The following is a 25,011-nucleotide window of genomic DNA, read 5'->3' as shown; positions in this document are numbered from 1 at the left end:
ATTACCGGTAACTGCCAAGATCTTTTCTATTCGCAGGTATGTTTTGACCACAAACCCAGAATAATCAGCAAAACGAACAAAAACGACTCATCCCGTTGCTCTCACCCAGAGACAAGGCATGACTTTGAGAAACATAAGTAAGTATTTGACAAATGTAGCCACTGGCATTATTGGCGTTTGAGGGCTCCGTGACTTAGTCCCCGTGTTTGTCACGCAGGTGCCTGGTCCACATTTTAAAAGACAATACAGTCCGCTACTCCAAAGTCCGAATGTTAAACGCCCTTTGCCAACTTGACCTGTGTCGACACGAAGTCCGATACGGCTGCGTGAGGGAGGACGACTGCTTTTACGCTCACAGCCTTATTGAGCTGAAGGTCTGGATGATGCAGCAGGAATGTGGTAAGATTGTGTTGCCAATATGTTTAGACAATAATTACTGTTAACTAGGCCTGGGCCCGAATCAATCAATTTCCATCAAAATCAATTAATGGAGCGATAAATGAAAATTAACTTCTTAAATTGCTATATCCGTGTGTGTTTGTTTTCTTACATTTTTGGTTTAAAACAGGGAGCCAGAGGGTTTACTTTGTGCATCATCGTCTTAAACTCCAAAATATATTTTCTGTAGAAATTGTGTGTGAATGCCCCAAATTTAGAATGATTGTAAGTAAAGATGTCTCATAATGGCTTTTTGGCAATATCCGATATTCCGATATTGTCCAACTCTTCATTACCGATTCCGATATCAACTGATACCGATATATACAGTCGTGGAATTAACACATTATTATGCCTAATTTTGTTGTGATGCCCCGCTGGATGCATTAAACAATGTAACAAGGTTTTCCAAAATATATCAACTCAAGTTATGGAAAAAATGCCATATTTATTATTGAAGTCACAAAGTGCATAATTTTTTTCAACATGACTCAAAACAGCAGCTTGGAATTTAGGACATGCGCTCCCTGAGAGAGCATGAGGAGGTTGTATATTGTAGCGTCCCGGAAAAGTTAGTGCTGCAAGGGGTTCTGGGTATTTGTTCTGTTGTGTTTATGTTGTGTTACGGTGCGGATGTTCTCCCGAAATGTGTTTGTCATTCTTGTTTGGTGTGGGTTCACAGTGTGGCGCATATTTGTACAAGTGTTAAAGTTGTTTATACGCCCACCCTCAGCTGTTGACCAAGTATGCCTTGCATTCACTTGTGTGTGTGTGTGTGTGTGAAAAGCTGTAGATATTATGTGATTGGGCCGGCACGTAAAGGCAGTGCCTTTAAAGGGGAACATTATCACAATTTCAGAAGGGTTAAAACCATTAAAAATCAGTTCCCAGTGGCTTATTTTATTTTTCGAAGTTTTTTTCAAAATTTTATATCCCTAAAAAAAGCTTCAAAGTGCCTGATTTTAACCATCGTTATATACACCTGTCCATTTTCCTGTGACGTCACACAGTGATGCCAATACAAACAAAATGGCGGAAAGAACAGCAAGCTATAGCGACATTAGCTCGGATTCAGACTCGGATTTCAGCGGCTTAAGCGATTCAACAGATTACGCATGTATTGAAACGGATGGTTGTAGTGTGGAGGCAGGTAGCGAAAACAAAATTGAAGAAGAAACTGAAGCTATTGAGCCATATCGGTTTGAACCGTATGCAAGCGAAACCGACGAAAAAGACACGACAGCCAGCGACACGGGAGAAAGCGAGGACGAATTCGGCGATCGCCTTCTAACCAACGATTGGTATGTGTTTGTTTGGCATTAAAGGAAAATAACAACTATGAACTAGGTTTACAGCATATGAAATACATTTGGCAACAACATGCACTTTGAGAGTGCAGACAGCCCATTTCAGGCGCGCTAAGAACATATATTTTTCCACGATTTCAGCTCTCAGGTTAACCATACCTAAATAGACACAAAATACAGCATTACACAAGACTACCCGAATGTACTCGAATGATTGAAAAAAATAAATGTTTTTAAGCTAAATTATTGGTAAACACAGTTTATGTATAATCATTTACGTAAAACCGCGAGTAATGAATAAAGTTTTCATCAATTAATATATTCTGTAGACATACCCACATACCCTCATCCGCTCTCTTTTCCTGAAAGCTGATCTGTCCAGTTTTGGAGTTGATGTCAGCATCTGCTTTGAGTGTCGCAAGATATCCACACATTCTTGCCATCTCTGTCGTAGCATAGCTTTCGTCGGTAAAGTGTGCGGAACAAACGACTGACCATTCCGTCGGCTTTCCCCACAGCCTCGTATTTTGAACAAATTTCGTCCAATTTCTTGCCACTTTCGCATCTTTGGGCCACTGGTGCAACTTGAATCCGTCCCTGTTCGTGTTGTTACACCCTCCGACAACACACCGACGAAAGTGAGAAAATGGCGGATTGCTTCGTCATCGCTCCGAGAGCGAATAATACAAAGGCGTTTAATTCGCCAAAATTCACCCATTTAGAGTTCGGAAATCGGTAAAAAAAATATATGGTCTTTTTTTCTGCAACATCAAGGTATATATTGACGCTTACATAGGTCTGGTGATAATGTTCCCCTTTAAGGTTTATTGGCGCTCTGTACTTCTCCCTACGTCCGTGTACCACTCCGTACAGCGGCGTTTTAAAAAGTCATAAATTTTACTTTTTGAAACCGATACCGATAATTTCCGATATTACATTTTAAAGCATTTATCGGCCGATAATATCGGACATCTCTAATTGTAAGAATATGTTAAAATGATCTGGAAGGAATAGTTTAAACATTGATGAATGCTCGTTTAAATTCAAGTGGAATCTATAAGGAAAGATGGAAACGGTTTAATTGTGAAATGGTTCGAATCTAGAAATACCGACATTGTGGGAACATTTTTAATGTTGAAGATCGGAAACTGCGCTGCAACGTATTATGACTTTAGAAATGAAAAATGTATGTTGTAACAGTTGGAATTAAAGTGAGACTTATTGCAAAATTAGCCAAGGAAGTATGCATCCCAGAATTAATTTACTAAATTAACGACCCCGAACGGGACAGGCGGTAGAAAATGGATGGAACCACCGTTGGTTAATTTAGTGACAATGCTTTCAGGTGGTCAGGGATTTGAACCAGGTTCCCTTGCTTGAAAGTCAATCATGCTAACCGCTGTACTAAACAGGCAGCAATTGATGTTGGAAAAAACTAAAATATTGTATTTTTTGGTCCCCTCCGGGGTTCCAACCCACCTCAGTGGGATGAAAGACACACGATGTCCAACCTTGGGTGTTAAAGGGAGCGATTCAGCCGTTGAAAATGACATCTAATTACCCAGAATTATTTGCTGCAACAGTACGTTTTCAGCTATTTTTTCTGATAAATTAACATGTTTTTTTTTACAATAAAATATACCGGTATTACCTGATTGTACGCAACATTTACTTGCCAATAAGCTAGCATTTAGAGAAAGAAAAAAAAGAAAACCATTACTTACATTGACAGCATGCTGCTCCACACAGGTCGTTGCCGGATTCTTGCCTTGACTAAATGACTTTAATGTGAAGATTCACAAAGTGTATTACACAAACACAAGTAAACAGAAGTTGTAATGCTTAAATACACTAACATTATCATTTTGCAAATGAGCCCTTAAGGGGACTCTTTATTGAAATACAAAGGTGACTGCCAATGTTTAATCTCACTGCAATAGGCCAAAATGACATCCTTACCCAGAATGCATTTCTGCAAAAGTATTGCTTTTTTGCTAATTTCAGAATAAATAATTGTGTTTTACTAAAACACATTTTCTAATAGTGTTGAACATTTACGTATTTTTAGAGAGGGAAGCTGAGTACCAATTGTATTGGGACGGCGTGGCGCAGTGGGGAGAGTGGCCGTGCCAGCAACCTGAGGGTTCCTGGTTCGATCCCCACCTTCTACCAACCTCGTCACGTCCGTTGTGTCCTTGAGCAAGACACTTCACCCATGCTCCTGATGGGTCGTGGTTAGGGCCTTTCATGGCATCAGTGTGTGGATGTGGAAATAGTGTCAAAGCGCTTTGGGTACCTTGAAGGTAGAAAAGCACCATACAAGTATAACCCATTTACCATTTATTGTCCAATATTTTGGAAAATTTTGAATACTGTAAAAAAAATGGGAATTTTTGGGGTTAAAAAAAATACCAAGTTTTATTGTCCTAATCAAGACAAATGTTTAAATAGTGGAATGGTTTAAGTTAGTTGAAAAAGGGCAAAAAAACACGTGAAAATTATGAATTACTATAAAACTGGTAATGTTTGGGAACGTTTGTGGAATGACAAGGGGGGCGAGGTTGGGGCGTGGGGGGGCGGGGTTTGGTGGTAGTGGGGGGTGTATAGCGTCCGGGAAGAGTTAGTGCTGCAAGGGGTTCTGGGTATTTGTTCTGTTGTGTTACGGTGCGGATGTTCTCCCGAAATGTGTTTGTCATTCTTGTTTGGTGTGGGTTCACAGTGTGGCGCATATTTGTAACAGTGTTAAAGTTGTTTATACGGCCACCCTCCGTGTGACCTGTATGGCTGTTGATCAAGTATGCGGTGCATTCACTTATGTGGGTTTAAAAGCCGCATATATTATGTGACTGGGCCGGCACGCTGTTTGTATGGAGGAAAAGCGGACGTGACGACAGGTTGTAGAGGACGCTAAAGGCAGTGCCTTTAAGGCACGCCCCCAATACTGTTGTCCGGGTGGAAGTCGGGAGAATGGTTGCCCCGGGAGATTTTCGGGAGGGGCACTGAAATTCGGGAGTCTCCCGGGAAAATCGGGAGGTTGAAACCGACACCGATAATTTCCGATATTACATTTTAAAGCATTTATAGGCCGATAGACATCTCTTGTTTTGACGCTTTAATAGCATCAATCGGATGAACAGTTTGGGAGTTATAGGCGAAAGAAAAACGCTACGGAAGAATAATAATAGATACATTTTGGTGCAGAATAATATTGTGTGAATGACTCGGCATTCACACAATACATTGAGTGAATCCTTTAGTCAATTTGAGGTTAACTTTGTCGCTCTTTAGCTTGTGTTCGCTAACTGCTGTCCAGCTGTTTCATCTTGTTTCATTATCCCATTTCTGAGTCTTACTTAACTTATATTGGAGCGTTTTAAGTCATTTTTTTTGTTTGTATTGAAAATTGCAACCATACCTCGAGTTCGCTCTCAGTGCTGCTGGAGTGATTACCAAGTGCTGAAGTGCAAGTACAGCTGAGTTGGCAACCGTAATGTCACACGCAACCCATGTACTGAAACATGATGGCACTTTTTGGATTTTACAATAATCGGTGCCCAGGAAGACTGGCAGGATTTGGTCGGTGTTAAAAAAAAAAAAAGTACCTCTATTCGATACCCATACATAGTCTTCCACAATCTTTGTCTCCGTGGATATCTTACACACACAAAGAGCCTTGCTAGTCGTTAGAGAGAAGCACTGCAATATAGTAAGAGTTAGGAGTAAAAAAGATGATTGCAATGCCAAATGTCTGGTTTGGGGGATATTTTGGCTTCAAAGGAGTGAGCAAGTTGAGCCCATCAATTTGTTTGAAAGTTAAAAAAAAAAAAAACCAAACCCAGTTTTCCCACTGGAGAAGAAACTGCACTTTAAGATGTTCAATATTTATTGAAGTGCTAACAAACATTAAGTCCGTTTTTCCTTTTAACTTATTTAGGGTAATTAAGTTATTAATTTTCCAATTTACAATGGTTAAAAAATACTGGTAATGAGAAATGAAAGTTTACTGCATTCCAAAGCAATACTTGTATTATTATACATAATGATTACATAGGTGCTTAACTTGGTCAATAATATTGTTTGTCTGCAATAATGCAGTTATCGGCCCAGGCCTAGTGTTGTCTCATTCTCACTGCATAGTAAATATACACTGCTGTACACTGACTATTTTAAAGTATACCCAGGTTTACTTTCTGCATTATTGATTTGCAAGATACTGTACACTTTTTCAGTCTCATGTATCCATTTTTCTGCCACAGCAAAGATCATTTGACTCAATTCAAGCTTTCTATTGCCCCAATGCAGGTATTAGTAATGAAAGCATTGTTCAAGAGGCCACTATATTTTGGAACGCAAACAAAGCACTGCGTGGCACCCAGGTAGGACTGTACGTCATCAACAATGTCATTAGAGGTGGGAATCTTTGGGCACCTCACGATTCAATTATGATTCGGGCGCTACGATTCGATTAATAATCGATTATTGATGCATCTTTAATTTATGTACAACAGTACAGGCCAAACGTTTGTACACACCTTCTCATTCAATGTGTTTTCTTTATTTTCATGACTTGTAGATTGTCACTGAAGGCATCAAAATTATGAATGAACATATGTGGAGTTATGTACCGAATAAAAAATTTAAAAAAAGGTGAAATAACTGAAAACATGTTTTATATTCTAGTTTCATCAAAATAGCCACCCTTTGCTCTGATTACCGCTTTGCACACTCTTGGTATTCTCTCGATGAGCTTCAAGCACACTTGTGAAGTGAAAACCATTTTAGGTGACTACCTCTTGAAGCTATTTGAGAGAATGCCAAGAGTGTGCAAAGCAGAAATCAGAGCAAAGGGTGGCCATTTTTAAGAAATTAGAATATAAAACATGTTTTCAGTTATTTCACCGTTTTTTTGTTAAGTACATAACTCCAAGTGTTCATTCGTAGTTTTGATGCCTTCAGTGACAATCTACAATGTAAATAGTCATGAAAATAAAGAAAACACATTGAATGAGGAGAAGGTGTGTCCAAACTTTTGGCCTGTACTGTATATTGATGAAGTTTTACATTTCTTTTTGTTTCACTAAAAAAGCACTTATCACTTGCAACTTTTAAAAACTGCCTTTGTAGCAAGAAACAGTTAAATTAATTCCCATTAAATTAATGGAAATGTATGCAAAACTGCAACATAAGTGCCCTATAATAAAGCAGCTAGTTGAATCTCTCGGTGGGGTCGCTCGCTGCAGTGAGCCAAATTTTAGAACTGTCTGCATTACTTTATTTACAATTAATAAATGGATTATTGACGTTTACTAATCAATTTTATAATCGCCACGTTCGAATTGCGATGCATCTAGAAATCGATTTTCCCCACTTCTAATTGTCATCAGGATTGATGTTTGTGTAACTTTTGTCACTGAGACCTTTCCTTCCAATGTCATCTCCAGCCTCCGAGTCAGAAGAGATTTGGGCCTCCCAATCTGAAGATAATGTTTGTTTGTAGCCAGTGTTGGAGAAACGGCCAACTTAGTGAAGCCGACAAGAACAAAAAGTATTGCTCAGCCAAAGCAAGACACACGTAAGTTCAGTTTCAGTTTATTTGGAACATGCATACGATACAATGTAATGCATCACATATTTCCAGTTGTTTCATTACATGTCTGAAAAGGAATCGGAAGAAGCTGAGCTACCCCTTTTAATACCATAGCAATTGTATCCCATTTCCTTGTTCTCTGTAACAGAACAGTGACTAAATACATAATTAACAAATATTAAATACATAAATAATATTTATCTAAAAAAAAAAAAAAAGAGTTCAAGATCATCATAATTATTGTTCTGTGTACTTTGTGAACACTTGTAGTTTGAACAGTCTCTTAAACTGAATCATATTGGTGCTTTGTTTGATTTCTTTGCTTAATCCATTCCATAATTTAATTCCACATACAGATATGCTAAAGTGATGTACGAGCATACACATGTTTTAAATTAGATTTTCCTCCAAGGTTTAATGTTTCCTCTTTTATTGAGAAGAATTGTAGTACATTCTTGGAAAGCAGATTATAGTTTTCTTTGTACATCATTTTAGCTGTTTGCAAATGCACCAAATCGTTGAATTTCAATATTTGTGATTCAATATATTAAAGGTTTGTATGTTCTCCATATCCAACATTATGTATTATTCTAATTTATCTTTTTTGTAACACTGTTAGTGTCAGGTTCAAACACTGATGACATCTATTAAACAAGACAAGAAGCTAGGAATTACACAGAGACAGAATTCAATTCAGCTCAATTGAGGAGAAACGCGTAGACACTGTACCCTTGCACAGTGTCGTCCCACGCTCTGATGAAAGATTGTACGCCTCCTCTTTTATTTGGATTTTCCCTGATTACATGGCAACAGCTGTTTCTAAGGGAGGGGGGTCGTAAACCGCCATCGCCTTTGGTTACAAAACAGTTCAAAGAAAAGGTGCTTGGCGCTTGCGTCAGGTCCTGCTTCCTCTCCGCTTTGTAGATCTCGGGTCAAGACAATATCTTCCTGTGGATTACAATACATCATAGAAACCGACACCCTCATGTCGCTCCCCATCCTACACAGTGGAGTTTTACCAGCCTTTTGCTTGGTAGGATCAAAGGCAGCTTTTGTCCTCTCGCAGGGCGAGCTGAACTCAATGTAACACAAAGTTTTGTGATAACTTAGATACAATTATTCTGACAGTTAGTGAATGAAGTGTACTTTTGTAGTTATTTCCCCATATTCCTACACAATAACTCAGATATGTAACACGAGTGAGCAGTAAGGAATATGAAGTGATTTTTGGTCCAGAACATGTTTTGCTTTACTCATTATTGACATGGTTTTTCCTACTTTATGTTGTTTATTTTTTACATGAGGTTTCCAGTTCAATTTATCATTTATTATTACACCCAAAAATGTGTTTTCTTTTACCCTTTCAATGTCTACTCCCGTCTATTTGTGTTTGTGTTTGACTTTCCCTTCTACTGTTACCAAATAACATTATTTTAGTCTGTTTTTGTCAAACCATCTTTTTAATTTGTTCATTTCTTCTGTTATTTGTATTAGCTTTTGTTCTTCTCTGTTTGACACATGGACAGGAAGTGACGAGTATCAGTGAATGCTCATCTGGAATCACATGCTTTTTGTTGCAGGTGGGCCAAAGACAAGCGTGTGGTGCTGGTAAGCTCCGTGGAAAGGAAAAAATGGACAATAGTCAGACCCCTTCCTACCAAAAAGCCTATCCCGGCTCAGTTTGAGGTACACGCCTGACTAGAAACAACAGGTGCCCTAAATACTAAGTGTTTATATATTCTCTCCGCAGATTTGCATGCACATAGCAGCCGGCAAGAAGTGTCAGTACGTCGGCAACTGCTCGTTTGCACACAGCGTGGAGGAAAGAGATCTTTGGACCTACATGAAGGAAAGCAACAGTGAGTTTGTCCCCCCAACAATTCGATTAGCACCTAAAGCGACGCGAAGAAATCACATCACATGCTCCTGCAGTTGCCGACATGGATCAGCTTTACGACCAGTGGCTGCTGTCTCAGAAGCCGGGCTGGGGCGAGGAGGGCGCCAGTAACTCTGTGAAGGAGAACGGCAAGCAGATCCACATGCCTACGGACTATGTGGAAGAACTGGTGAGCTCCTTGGCATCGTCATTAGAGTCAGGTCAGTAAACCAATAAGTAGGATGGTCTCTGTGTGCGCTTCCTGCAGGACGGCAATCATTGCTGGCTGTGCGGTAAGAACTGCAACAGCGAGAAGCAGTGGGAGCAGCACATCACCTCGGAAAAACACAAAGACCGGGTTTTTAACTCTGAGGACGATCAGAACCGCTGGCAGTATCGCTTCCCCACTGGTACTTTTAGAGTCTGTGAAAGGTGAGTTGTAGAAGAACGCGTTCAGGTCTAATCCTGCAAAGTTATGCATGAAATCATAGTGGTAATGGATGTGCAAGTTATCTGAATCAGTGGTCCTCTAACTTTTTTTTAACCAAGTACTAAGTCACAAAAAACTTGGCTCTTCAAGTACAACCATAATGACCAATAGAATATATCTTTATTGTCATTGTACATTGTACAACGAAATTGTAAGCAAAAACAATTTACTGCAAATTCATAATAACACATAAGAACATAGATAAATAGATAAAAATACCAAGCACACAGCTCACATGCACAGTCATTCTTGTCTTGTGTTCAGCGACACTATTGCTCTCCTGTAAAAAGTGTTCTTAAATCTGTTTGTCCGGCATTTTATTGTCCTGTATCTCCTGCCCGAGGGCAGCAGTTCAAAAAGTTTATGTCCGGGGTGAGATGGGTCCCTTATAATGTTTTGGGCCTTTTTGAGGCCCAAAACATCATAAGGGATTTACAAGGCATTATGTATATATATATATATGTGTGTGTGTGTGTGTGTGTGTGTGTGTGTGTGTGTGTGTGTGTGTGTGTGTGTGTGTGTGTGTGTGTGTATATGTGTGTGTATAAGTGTGTGTATGTATATATGTATGTATGTATGTATGTATGTGTATATATACCGGTATATATACATATATATATATATATATATATATATATGTGTATGTATGTGTGTATATATATATATATATATATACACATATATATATATATATATATATATATATATACATATATATATATATATATATATATATATATATATATATACATACATATATATATATATATATATATATATATGTGTATGTATGTGTGTGTATATATATATATATATACACACATACATACATACATATATATATATATATATATATATATATATATATATATATATATATATATATATATATATATATATATATATATATATATATATATATATATATATATATATATATACATACACATACATACATATATGTATGTGTATATATATATATATGTATGTATGTGTGTATACATATATACATATAGATAGGGGTGGGGCATGTGCTGACGGCGAGACACAGCCGGCAGGTGATTAGATTTCACAGGTGGTACGTGGTAATCTAATCATCTGTTGTCTTTAACAGTGAGCAGCCGGGAGCAGAGAGAGGGAGAGAGGATACGGACGCGACTGAAAGGTCACGTTCTGCGAACCAAAAAGACTTTGATAAAAACATATATGCATTAAAACTTTGTTAAAACGGCACGCTTGGCTCCTGTGAAGTGTCTGTCAGATGTGGAGTCGCTTCCTAGCGGTCCCGCTGACATACACTTCACAGGGGCCAAGCGTGCCGTTTTAACAAAGTTTTAATGCACATATGTTTTTATCAAAGTCTTTTTGGTTCGCAGAACCGTGACCTTTCAGTCGCGTCCGTATCCTCTCTCCCTTTCCGCTCCCGGCTGCTCACTGTTAAAGACAACAGATGACTAGATTACCACGTACCGCCTGTGAAATCTAATCACCTGCCGGCTGTGTCTCGCCGTCAGCACATGCCCGCCCCTATCCGATGGTGCTCCGCCCTCAACACCATCGACAGAGGCGGTGACCTTTGCTCCTGCAGGCGCGCTTTTCGCACTCTCCCTCCACACCCTATTTGTAGAAAAATCAGAAATCATATATATATATTTTTTTTTAATTGCATTTGTACCAATCACCTAACTTCTATTAGGTGCGATGTACTTTTTTGAAGTTGAGTACACCGCCAGACGCTGCATGTAGTACTTTTGGTCGTTAAAACTAATTTTAACGACCACATTTTAGCGCAGTGATGTCACAGACTGATAACAAGATAACATTACTGACTATTAACCGTTTGCTGTGGTGTCTGGGCAGGTTTTCCGTAGGGACGTGCTTTGAGGACGACTCGTGCAAGCTGGCCCACGGCGAGCAGGAGCTCAGGGAGTGGATGGAGCGTCGGGAAGTGCTATTGATGAAATTAGCCAAAGCTAGAAAAGACCACCTTATAGCGCCAAACGACAATGACTTTGGAAAATACAGTTTTCTCCTTAAAGACATCAAGTAATGGCATGACACACACTAGAGTCCACACATGAAGACAACCAGTATTCAAAGTTGACCCCACCTGGCGGGCAAGGGGGGGTAGGAGGAGGAGGAGGAGGGGGGGAAAAGATCTCGGAGAAACATCCAGGAAGTAGCCTGGTCACAGCATGATTTTTAAAGTGGCTCCGAGTCGGCCCGGTACCTGAGCGGCGTCTGGTTTCGCCTCGGAGCGTCGTCTAGCTACACAAGCTTTGCCATGCACCGCCCAGTAGGACATCTAAACAGGGGGGGGTGGAGCTAGCGCCCTGACCAGACGCATTCCACTCAGCCCACCTTTCGTATTGTTCATGATTTCCATATTTTGGCCCTTTTAATTTCTTAATCACGCAGCGAGAAAAAATCATTCTGACATTTTGTTTTAATCGGTCAACATTCATTACCTAACAGTTCTATCATGTTATCAGTATAACCAGCACCACACCAAATAAAGTAATTGTTTTCGACTACATCTGGAAGTATTTGTTGTTGTTCCGTGTTGGGCGAACAACTGAAGACTTAAAGTGGGTGGGTGTGGACCTGGGCAAATTAAGGCCCGGACATTCCCCCAAAATTGTTTTAGATCTTTAAGATGGAAAGTGTAGCTGCCATTATGATGTGCAGTGATGTTTTCTAATGATCGTAAGTCTTGAACTATACAAAGTATTTCAATGGTTGGAATCTGCGCTTTTGCATGATATACTAGTTACTATGGTAATCTAATTAGTTACTATCGTCATCTAATTAGTTACTATGGTAATCTTAATTATTTACTATGGTCATCTAATTATTTACTATGGTCATCTAATTAGTTACTATGGTCATCTAAGTCACAGCAGCTCAGATGAGGCACCAAGCAGTGTGGGTGGGGAGCGTTTCCACAGAGTGTTTCCAGAGTCTGAAATGTGGGTGTCAGGGACAGACGTGTAAGGAGATTTTTACAACAAAGTTCTAAAGCTTAGTGATGTATCAGATTGTAGGTGGGTTTATTTTTTACCCTTCGCGTTCATGTTTCGCTGTGTTTGTTGCATTTCGCTTAATTATAAAATATGTGGATGGAGAGGGGGTGTGACATTCTTATGTTGTCAAAATTTAGTGTTTTATCCTTCATAGTTAATATTGTAAATCCCACATTCTTTATTTTCATGTACAATTCTGGGTCTCATTCAGTTAACAAGTGGCTGGCTAGCTTCTGTAGACAACAGGGACTAACGTTTATTGATAATTGGCCCTCTTTCTGGGGCAAACCAGGCTTGCTGATGAGAGACGGCCTTCACCCTAACCAGGAAGGCGCCATCATCCTGTCTAAAAACATAGACTACTGTTTAAGTCACATTTGACTAACTACACTAGAGCAAGCCCGGTCACAGGCAATTACAGAGCCTGCTAGTCCGGGTGAGGAGTCAGTTAAGCTAGAACTAGCCAGCACCAGGCTGGATAATTCCTGTACGCAAAGCAATTTTCTTAGAATAACACACAACTCACATAATGTGTTTTCTGTTGTGAATGTGTCCGGGTAGGTATGCATTCTACTGAGGTGGAAAATCATGATGCGTTCAGTCGATCGCAGCATCAAGCAAACAATCTGAAAATTCCCGTCGTATCAATTCCTAGATATGGTCGAAACTATTTAAAGTGCACTACGTATAATAAACGCAACATTATTAATATTGCTACTACGGATAATTTAAACAAAAACTCGTCAAAACAGCCCAATACTTATTATATGGGCTTTTTAAACATAAGATCATTGTCTCCCAAAACGTTATTAGTTAATGAGGTCATTAGAGACTACAATCTTAACGTCATTGGTCTTAGCGAAACCTGGCTCAAACCAGACGATTTTTTTGCGCTAAATGAGGCATCTCCTCCTAACTATACGAATGCGCATATTGCCCGTCCCCTTAAAAGGGGTGGGGGTGTCGCACTAATATACAATGAAAACTTTAACCTTACCCCTAACCTAAATAATAAATACAAATCGTTTGAGGTGCTTACTATGAGGTCTGTCGCACCGCTGCCTCTCGATATGGCTGTTATCTACCGCCCCCCAGGGCCCTACTCGGACTTTATCAATGAATTCTCAGAGTTCGTTGCTGATCTAGTGACGCACGCAGACAATATAATCATAATGGGGGACTTTAATATCCATATGAATACCCCATCGGACCCTCAGTGCGTGGCGCTCCAGACTATAATTGATAGCTGTGGTCTTACACAAATAATAAATGAACCTACGCATCGCAACGGTAATACGATAGATCTAGTGCTGGTTAGGGGTGTCACCACCTCCAAAGTTATGGTACTCCCGTATACTAAAGTAATGTCCGATCATTACCTTATAAAATTCGAAGTTCTGACTCATTGTCAACAAACTAATAATAATAATAACTGCTATAGCAGCCGCAACATTAATGCTGCCACAACGATGACTCTTGCTGACCTACTGCCTTCGATAATGGCACCATTCCCAAATTATGTCGGCTCTATTGATAACCTAACTAACAACTTTGACAATGCCCTGCGCAAAACCATTGATAGTATAGCACCGCTAAAACAAAAAAGGGCCCCTAAAAGGCGCACCCCATGGTTTACAGAAGAAACCAGAGCTCATAAATTATCATGTAGAAAGTTGGAACGCAAATGGCGCGCGACCAAGCTTGAGGTTTTCCATCAAGCATGGAGTGATAGTTTAATATCGTATAAACGCATGCTTACCTTAGCTAAAGCTAAATATTACTCAAATCTCATCCGCCTCAACAAAAACGACCCTAAATTTTTGTTTAGTACAGTAGCATCGCTAACCCAACAAGGGACTCCTCCCAATAGCTCCACCCACTCGGCAGATGACTTTATGAATTTCTTTAATAAGAAAATTTAACTCATTAGAAAGGAGATTAAAGACAACGCATCCCAGCTACAACTGGGTTCTATTAACACAGATACAACTGTATCTACGACGGATACTGCAATACAAAATAGTCTCTCTCTTTTTGATGAAATAACATTAGAGGAACTATTACGGCGTGTACCGGTAAGTGGGATAAAACAAACAACATGTTTACTTGACCCACTTCCTGGGAAACTTATCAAGGAGCTTTTTGTATTATTAGGTCCATCAGTGCTAAATATTATAAACTTATCACTTTCCTCTGGCACTGTTCCCCTAGCATTCAAGAAAGCGGTTATTCATCCTCTGCTCAAAAGACCTAACCTTGATCCTGACCTCATGGTAAACTACCGACCGGTGTCCCACCTTCCCTTTATTTCGAAAATCCTCGCACAGCAGCTAAATGAACACTTAGTGTCTAACAATCTCTGTGAACCTTTTCAATCCGGTTTCAGGGCAAATCACTCTACGGAGACAGCCCTCGCAAAAATGACTAATGATCTACTGCTAACGATGGATTCTGATGCGTCATCTATGTTGCTGCTTCTTGATCTTAGCGCTGCTTTCGATACCGTCGATCATAATATTTTATTAGAGCGTATCAAAACACGTATTGGTATGTCAGACTTAGCTTTGTCGTGGTTTAACTCTTATCTTACTGACAGGATGCAGTGCGTCTCCCATAATAATGTGACCTCGGACTATGTTAAGGTAACGTGCGGAGTTCCTCAGGGTTCGGTTCTTGGCCCTGCACTCTTAAGTATTTACATGCTGCCACTAGGCGACATCATACGCAAATACGGTGTTAGCTTTCATTGTTATGCTGATGACACCCAACTCTACATGCCCCTAAAGCTGACCAACACGCCGGATTGTAGTCAGCTGGAGGCGTGTCTTAATGAAATTAAACAATGGATGTCCGCTAACTTCTTGCAACTCAACGCCAAGAAAACGGAAATGCTGATTATCGGTCCCGCTAAACACCGACATTTATTTAAAAATACCACCTTAACATTTGACAACCAAACAATTGCACAAGGCGACTCAGTAAAGAATCTGGGTATTATCTTCGACCCAACTCTCTCCTTTGAGTCACACATTAAGAGTGTTACTAAAACGGCCTTCTTTCATCTCCGTAATATCGCTAAAATTCGTTCTATTTTATCCACTAGCGACGCTGAGATCATTATTCATGCGTTCGTTACGTCTCGTCTCGACTACTGTAACGTATTATTTTCGGGTCTCCCTATGTCTAGCATTAAAAGATTACAGTTGGTACAAAATGCGGCTGCTAGACTTTTGACAAGAACAAGAAAGTTTGATCATATTACGCCTATACTGGCTCACCTGCACTGGCTTCCTGTGCACTTAAGATGTGACTTTAAGGTTTTACTACTTACGTATAAAATACTACACGGTCTAGCTCCGTCCTATCTTGTCGATTGCATTGTACCATATGTCCCGGCAAGAAATCTGCGTTCGAAGAACTCCGGCTTATTAGTGATTCCCAGAGGCCAAAAAAAGTCTGCGGGCTATAGAGCGTTTTCTATTCGGGCTCCAGCACTATGGAATGCCCTCCCGGTAACAATTAGAGATGCTACCTCAGTAGAAGCATTTAAGTCCCATCTTAAAACTCATTTATATACTCTAGCCTTTAAATAGCCCCCCTGTTAGACCAGTTGATCTGCCGTTTCTTTTCTTCTCTCCCCTGCTCCCCTCTATCCCTTGTGGAGGGGGGTGGGCACAGGTCCGGTGGCCATGGATGAAGTGCTGGCTGTCCAGAATCGGGACCCGGGGTGGACCGCTCGCCTGTGTATTGGCTGGGAACATCTCTGCGCTGCTGACCCGTCTCCGCTCGGGATGGTGTCCTGCTGGCCCCACTATGGACTGGACTCTTACTATTATGTTGGATCCACTATGGACTGGACTCTCACAATATTATGTCAGACCCACTCGACATCCATTGCTTTCGGTCTCCCCTAGAGGGGGAGGGTTACCCACATATGCGGTCCTCTCCAAGGTTTCTCATAGTCATTCACATCGACGTCCCACTGGGGTGAGTTTTTCCTTGCCCTTATGTGGGCTTTGTACCGAGGATGTCGTTGTGGCTTGTGCAGCCCTTTGAGACACTTGTGATTTAGGGCTATATAAATAAACATTGATTGATTGATTGATAACGTTTTTAGCTTTCAATCAGACATTATTGTGAGGTTTTGTATTAGTGTTCCGAAAAATAGATATACCGGCCCCCAGACACATTTTTTTCTCTAAATTTGGCCCCCTGAGTCAAAATAATTGCCCAGGCCTGGTGTAGACTCCAGCTTATCAGGGGTGTCAAACTCATTTTAGCTCAGGGGCCACACGGAGGAACATATTTTCCCAAGTGGGCCGAACTGGTAAAATCATGGCATGATAACCTACCGTAAATATAAAGACAACTTCCGATTGTTTTCTTTTGCTTAAAAATAGCACAAGCACGTACTGAAAATTTACAAATAATGTTGTTTTTTTACACTTACATGATGCGGTTAATAGTATTCTATCTTCATTTGTCGTTATTTATACTTTCTGAATAAATGATGTGGTCATTATCTTAAGTCAAATAGGTGAAATTGAGTCTGGCAGAATTTTAAAATGCTCCCATTGGTGTAATCTATCACAATATGAAATGAGTAATGATATCAAAATCAAATTAGAGGATGTTAATATAATTTACTAATTTTCCTCAATTTATGTAACAGGTTGTGAGTTCAAACCCCGGGCCGAATCATCCCAAAGACTATAAAAATGGGACCCACTACCTCCCTGCTTGGCACTCAGCATCAAAGGTTGGAATTGGGGGTTAAATCACCAAAAATGATTCCCGGGCGTGGCCACAGCTGCTGCTCACTACTCCCCTCACCTCCCAGGGGGTGATCAAGGGTGATGGGTCAAATGCAGAGAATAATTTCCCCACACCTAGTGTGTGTGTGACAATCATTGGTACTTTAACATGATGTGGTTTATTCTGTACATACTGTATGTAGCATCATCTACGATAGAACTTGTGAATTTGGACTCATTTCATTATTCGCACATGAAGTTATAAGGGGATACATACTCTATATCACCAAAAGTATTTGGCCACCTGCCTTCACTCACATATGAACTTGAAGTGCCATCCCATTCCTAACCCATAGGTTCAATATGATGTCGGTCCACCTTTTGCAGCTATTACAGCTTCAACTCTTCTGGGAAAGGCTGTCCACAAGGTTGTGGAGTGTGTTTATAGGAATTCTCCACCATTCTTCCAAAAGTGCATTGGTGAGGTCACACACTGATGTTCGTGGAGAAGGTCTCCGTTCTAATTCATCCCAAAGGTGTTCTATCAGGTCAGGACTCTGTGCAGGCCAGTCAAGTTCATCCACACCAGACTCTTGTCATCCATGTCTTTATGGACCTTGCTTTGTGCACTGGTGCACAGTCGTGTTTGAAGAGGAAGGGGCCCGCTCCAAACTGTTCCCACAAGGTTGGTAGCATGGAATTGTCCAAAAATGTTTTGGTATCCTGGAGCATTCAAAGTTCCTTTCACTGGAACTAACAACCTCCTCCACCAAATGTCCCACTCCCACCTCCAAACCCATACTCGTCCATCAGAAATTTCACGAGTGGATTTGTTGCACAGGTGGCATCCTATGACAGTTCCACGCTGGAAATCACTGAGAGCGGCCTATTCTTTCACAAATGTTTGTAGAAACAGTCTCCATGCCTAAGTGACTTATTTATGTATTTACATTTATTGATTAGAACACCTGATTCTGATCATTTGGATGGGTGGCCAAATACTTTTGGCAATATAGTGTATTATTGCAGCATATTTATGTGCGCCCAGAAAATGTGTCCCCAGTCATAAGTACAACACGGAATGTACACATTGTCTAAGGCATTTATTTTGGCATAAATGTCGCAGGTTACATTACCAACTACATATTTGACAAGGTGACAATCCACATTTTGTATACCATCACAAATTATAGCTTCGCCCATAGCTCCGCCCCCTCCGAAGTCAGGCGTGGATACAAAGATTTGCTATTGTGGAATCCAGTTTAGAACAGCAGTTCATTTCATTTGAAAAAATTCCGCTCATTTTTATACTAAGCAAACTCATCTCGGGGGCCGGAAAAAAACCTGTTCCAAATGATCATCCTGGCACTAACACCTGCTGCAGCTCCTCCACTTCCAGGGTCCACATCTTCCTGTGGAGATCCGCCCGCTCGGAGAGATCCGCCATCTTCACGGCGCGGACGACCGGCTCCGGGGAGACGGCCTGGACGGCGCCCATCACCATCACGTATTTACCTACACGTTAAATAAGGAATAATTCACTTGTAACTCGGGATGTCCGATAATGGCTTTTTTGCCGATATTCCGATATTGTCCAACTCTTAATTACCGATACCGATATATGCAGTCGTGGAATTAACACATTATTATGCCTAATTTGGACAACCAGGTATGGTGAAGATAATAGATAATTAAAAAAAAAAATAATAAAATAAGATAAATAAATTAAAAACATTTACTTGAATAAAAAAGAAAGTAAAACAATATAAAAACAGTTACATAGAAACTAGTAATTAATGAAAATTGGTAAAATTAACTGCCCATCACCATCACGTATTTACCTACACGTTAAATAAGGAATAATTCACTTGTAACTAGGGATGTCCGATAATGGCTTTTTTGCCGATATTCCGATATTGTCCAACTCTTAATTACCGATACCGATAAATGCAGTCGTGGAATTAACACATTATTATGCCTAATTTGGACAACCAGGTATGGTGAAGATAATCGATTTTTTTTTTTTAATTAATACAATAAAATAAGATAAAAAAATTTAAAACATTTCCTTGAATAAAAAAAGAAAGTAAAACAATACAAAAAAAGTTACATAGAAACTAGTAATTAATGAAAATTAGTCAAATTAACTGCCCATCACCATCACGTATTTACCTACACGTTAAATACTACTCAGTGGCCTAGTGGTTAGAGTGCCCGCCCTGAGATCGGTAGGTTGTGAGTTCAAACCCCGGCCGAGTCATACCAAAGACTATAAAAATGGGACCCATTACCTCCCTGCTTGGCACTCAGCATCAAGGGTTGGAATTGGGGGTTAAATCACCAAAATGATTCCCGAGCGCGGCCACCGCTGCTGCCCACTGCTCCCCTCACCTCCCAGGGGGTGATCAAGGGTGATGGGTCAAATGCAGAGAATAATCTCGCCACACCTAGTGTGTGTGTGACAATCATTGGTACTTTAACTTTTTAACTTTAAATAACATTATTATGCCTAATTTGGACAACCAGGTACGGTGAAGATAATAGATTAAAAAAAATGTAATTAATAAAATAAAATAAGATAAATTAAAAACATTTTCTTGAATAAAAAAGAAAGTAAAACAGTTTAAAAACAGTTACATAGAAACTAGTGATTAATGAAAATTGGTAAAATTAACTGCCCATCACCATCATGTATTTACCTACACGTTAAATAAGGAATAATTAACTTGTAACTAGGGATGTCCGATAATGGCTTTTTTGCCGATATTCCGATATTGTCCAACTCTTAATTACCGATACCGATATATACAGTCGTGGAATTAACACATTATTATGCCTAATTTGGACAACCAGGTATGGTAAAGATAAGGTCCTTTTTTTTTAAAATGTATAAAATAAGAAATAAATTAAAAACATTTTCTTGAATAAAAAAGAAAGTAAAACAATATAAAAACAATTACATAGAAACTAGTAATTAATGAAAATTGGTCAAATTAACTGCCCATCACCGTCACGTATTTACCTACACGTTAAATAAGGAATAATTCACTTGTAACTCGGGATGTCCGATAATGGCTTTTTTGCCGATATTCCGATATTGTCCAACTCTTAATTACCGATACCGATATATACAGTCGTGGAATTAACACATTATTATGCCTACCGGTAATTTGGACAACCAGGTATGGTGAAGATAATAGATAAAAAAAAATTAAATTAATACAATTAAACAAGATAAATAAATTAAAAACATTTTCTTGAATAAAAAAGAAAGTAAAACAATATAAAAACAGTTACATAGAAACTGGTAATTAATGAAAATTGGTAAAATTAACTGCCCATCACCATCACGTATTTACCTACACGTTAAATAAGGAATAATTCACTTGTAACTAGGGATGTCCGATAATGGCTTTTTTGCCGATATTCCGATATTGTCCAACTCTTAATTACCGATACCGATATATGCAGTCGTGGAATTAACACATTATTATGCCTAATTTGGACAACCAGGTATGGTGAAGATAATAGATAATTTTTTTTAAAATTAATAAAATTAAACAAGATAAATAAAAAACAATATAAAAACAGTTACATAGAAACTAGTAATTAATTAAAATTGGTCAAATTAACTGCCCATCACCATTACGTATTTACCTACACGTTAAATAAGGAATAATTCACTTGTAACTGGGGATGTCCGATAATGGCTTTTTTGCCGATATTGTCCAACTCTTAATTACCGATACCGATATATGCAGTCGTGGAATTAACACATTATTATGCCTAATTTGGACAACCAGGTATGGTGAAGATAATAGATTTTTTTTTTTTTTTAATTAATACAATAAAATAAGATAAAAAAATTAAAAACATTTCCTTGAATAAAAAAGAAAGTAAAACAATACAAAAAAAGTTACATAGAAACTAGTAATTAATGAAAATGAGTCAAATTAACTGCCCATCACCATCACGTATTTACCTAAACGTTAAATAAGGAATAATTCACTTGTAACTAGGGATGTCCGATAATGGCTTTTTGCCGATATCCGCTATTCCGATATTGTCCAACTCTTAACTACCGATACCGATATATGCAGTCGTGGAACATTATTATGCCTAATTTGGACAACCAGGTATGGTGACGATAAGGTCCTTTAAAAAAATAAATAAATAAAACAAGATAAATAAATTAAAAACATTTTCTTGAATAAAAAAGAAAGTAAAACAATATAAAAACAGTTACATAGAAACTAGTAATTAATGAAAATGAGTCAAATTAACTGTTAAAGGTTAGTACTATTAGTGGACCAGCAGCACGCACAATCATGTGTGCTTACGGACTGTATCCCTTGCAGACTGTATTGATATATATTGATATATACTGTAGGAACCTACCAGAATATTAATAACAGAAACAACTAGACATGTCCGATAATATCGGCCTGCCGATAATAAAAGGGTTGTTTCTTTCTGTTATTAACATTGTGGTTCCTACATTATATATCAATATATATCAATACAGTCTGCAAGGGATACAGTCCGTAAGCACACATGATTGTGCGTGCTGCTGGTCCACTAATAGTACTAACCTTTAACACTTCATTTTAATCATTTTCATTCATTACTAGTTTCTATGTAACTGTTTTTATATTGTTTTACTTTCTTTTTTATTCAAGAAAATGTTTTTAATTTATTTATCTTATTTTATTTTTTTAAAAAGGACCTTATCTTCACCATACCTGGTTGTCCAAATTAGATATAATAATGTGTTAATTCCACAACTGTATATATCGGTATCGGTAATTAAGAGTTGGGCAATATCGGAATATCGGCAAAAAAGTCATTATCGGACATCCCTAGTTAGTAGTATTAGTGGACCAGCAGCACGCACAATCATGTGTGCTTACGGACTGTATCCCTTGCAGACTGTATTGATATATATTGATATATAATGTAGGAACCTACCAGAATATTAATAACAGAAAGAAACAACCCTTTTGTGTGAATGAGTGTAAATGGGGGAGGGAGGTTTTTGGGTTGGTGCACTAATTGTAAGTGTATCTTGTGTTTTTTATGTTGATTTAATTATAAAAAAAAACAAACAAAAAAACGATACCGATAATTTCCGATATTACATTTTAAAGAATTTATCGGCCGATATTATCGGACATCTCTACTTGTAACCATTAAATTACATTTCCCGAGCGCGGCCACCGCTGCTGCTCACTGCTCCCCTCACCTCCCAGGGGGGTGAACAAGGGGATGGGTCACATTCAGAAGAAACATTTCACCACACATAGTGTGTGTGAGACTAGCATTGGTACTTTAACTTGAAATAAGAGTTTTTACCTGACGACAAGCACGGCTTCCCTTTAGGGATGTTATTAACGCCTTGGACGGTGAACGTGCCCGTGTCGTCCATGAGCAGCACGCTGTTGAGCTCCGCTTGGACCTCCATCACGGTGCCCTGCATCCACACCAGGGACACCGGCAGGAGGCGAGTCCCGCTCAGCTTCACCAGCCACCCGGCGCCGCTCGGCTCGCCGGAAGTCCCAGTCGCTGTTCTTAACTGACCGGATAAGACCTTCACTGGTGGGGGGCGCTTTTTGTCACCGTCCGCTTTATCCATTTTTTAATCACTTTTGTCACTGTCATTCACACACACGGAGCTCGTCGAACCTAAACATTACACTTTCCCGCTGTAGGGCGGGCTTCCGGAAACGTCACTACCGGCAAGGGTCCTTCAAAGTAAAACCCCACCGGAAATCGCTTGTGAACATTTCGCAGTGTACTGTCGGGTTAGCGAACTGCCCGACCCGTTTGCGCATGCGCCGGACGTCAGCAACTTTCTGTCCCCACTTGACGGCAGTTTGTTCAAAACTATTTGCGTCAAACTGGAACCTTCGACTAAATTAAACATTTTTTAACACAAAACACAGACATTTTACTATTTTTGTCAAACTGGAACCTTCGACTAAATAAACATTTGTTTTAACACAAAACACAGACGTTTTAATATTTTCGTCAAACTGGAACCTTCGACTAAATTAAAAAAATGCTAACACAAAACAGGCATTTTACTATGTTCGTCAAACTGGAACCTTCGACTAAATTAAACAATTTTTTAACACAAAACACAGGCATTTTAATATTTTCGTCAAACTGAAACCTTCGACTAAATTAAAAAAATGTAAACAAAACAGGTATTTTACTATTTTCGTCAAACTGGAACCTTCGACTAAATTAAACATTTTTTTTAAACACAAACACGCATTTTACTATTTTCGTCAAACTGGAACCTTCGACTAAATAAAAAATAATCAAACACAAAACACAGACGTTTTAATATGTTCGTCAAACTGGAACCTTCGACTAAATTTAAAAAATGTTTTAACACAAAACATGCATTTTACTATTTTCGTCAAATTGGAACCTTCGACTAAATAAAACATTTTTTAACACAAAACACAGGCATTTTACTATTTTCGTCAAACTGAAACCGTCGACTAAATACAAAAAAATTAAACACAAAACAGGTATTTTACTATTTTTGTCAAACTGGAACCTTCGACTAAATTAAACATTTTTTAACACAAAACACAGGCATTTTAATATTTTCATCAAACTCAAACCTTCGATTAAATTAAAAAAATGTAAACAAAACACAAGCATTTTAATATTTTCGTCAAACTCAAACCTTCGATTAAATTTAAAAAATGTAAACAAAACACAGGCATTTTAATATTTTCGTCAAACTGGAACCTTCGACTAAATTAAAAATAATTTAACACAAAACACAGCCGTTTTACTATTTTCGTCAAACTGGAACCTTCGACTAAATAAAAACAATTTTTTAAAACAAAACAAAACACAGGCATTTTAATACTTTCGTCAAACTGAAACCTTCGACTAAATTAAAAAAATGTAAACAAAACACAGGCATTTTACTATTTTCGTCACATTGGAACCTTCGACTAAATTAAAAAAATGTAAACACAAAACAGTTATTTTACTATATGCGTCAAATTGGAACTTTGGACTAAATAAAAACTATTTTAACACAAAACACAGGCATTTTAATATTTTCGTCAAACAAACCTTCGACTAAATACAATTTTTTTAAACAAAAAACACAGGCGTTTTACTATTTGCGTCAAACTGGAACCTTCGACTAAATAAAAACATTTGAACACAACACACAGGAATTTGACTATTTTCGTCAAACTGAAACCTTCGACTAAATTTATTTTTTAACACAAAACAGGCATTTTACTATTTTCGTCAAACTGAAACTTTCGACTAAATAAACATTTGTTTTAACACAAAACATGCATTTTACTATTTATGTCAAACTGGAACCTTCGACTAAATAAAAAAATAATTAAACACAAAACACAGGCGTTTTACTATTTTCGTCAAACTGAAACCTTCGACTAAATAAAAACATTTAAACACAAAACAGGCATTTTACTATTTTCATCAAACTGGAACCTTCGACTAAATTAAAAAAAAATGTTAACACAAAACACAGGC

The 25,011-nt window shown here is 38.6% G+C and overlaps 2 protein-coding genes across 5 annotated transcripts in view; one reads left to right on the top strand and one right to left on the bottom strand.

Moving 5' to 3' along the window:
* Positions 1–12,259, top strand: part of zc3h7a (zinc finger CCCH-type containing 7A) — a 43,306-nt gene extending 31,047 nt beyond the window's left edge. For 3 of the 4 annotated variants that reach the window (XM_061982003.2, XM_061982002.2, XM_061982005.2), the window contains exons 15-23: positions 37–137; positions 218–399; positions 6,048–6,121; positions 7,187–7,317; positions 8,913–9,018; positions 9,083–9,191; positions 9,265–9,398; positions 9,450–9,640; positions 11,559–12,259. In XM_061982003.2, the coding sequence (XP_061837987.1) occupies positions 37–137; positions 218–399; positions 6,048–6,121; positions 7,187–7,317; positions 8,913–9,018; positions 9,083–9,191; positions 9,265–9,398; positions 9,450–9,640; positions 11,559–11,748 (1,218 nt within the window). In that variant the 3' untranslated portion in view covers positions 11,749–12,259. The remainder of the gene's footprint in view (positions 1–36; positions 138–217; positions 400–6,047; positions 6,122–7,186; positions 7,318–8,912; positions 9,019–9,082; positions 9,192–9,264; positions 9,399–9,449; positions 9,641–11,558) is intronic. The other variant, XM_061982004.2, reaches the window with a different exon arrangement.
* A 6,300-nt stretch (positions 12,260–18,559) lies between these two features.
* rmi2 (RecQ mediated genome instability 2) lies at positions 18,560–23,197 on the bottom strand. The gene is made up of 2 exons (XM_061982245.2): positions 22,828–23,197; positions 18,560–18,990 (listed from the first exon to the last, which is right to left on the bottom strand). The coding sequence occupies exons 1-2, from the start codon at positions 23,105–23,107 to the stop codon at positions 18,833–18,835; spliced, it is 438 nt and encodes a 145-aa protein (XP_061838229.2). The 5' UTR covers positions 23,108–23,197; the 3' UTR covers positions 18,560–18,832.
* Between the last annotated feature and the right edge of the window lie 1,814 nt (positions 23,198–25,011).

The sequence above is a fragment of the Nerophis lumbriciformis genome, linkage group LG24 (assembly GCF_033978685.3).
Source record: "Nerophis lumbriciformis linkage group LG24, RoL_Nlum_v2.1, whole genome shotgun sequence".
NCBI lineage: Eukaryota > Metazoa > Chordata > Actinopteri > Syngnathiformes > Syngnathidae > Nerophis > Nerophis lumbriciformis.
This window is presented reverse-complemented; position numbering and strand designations above follow the sequence as displayed.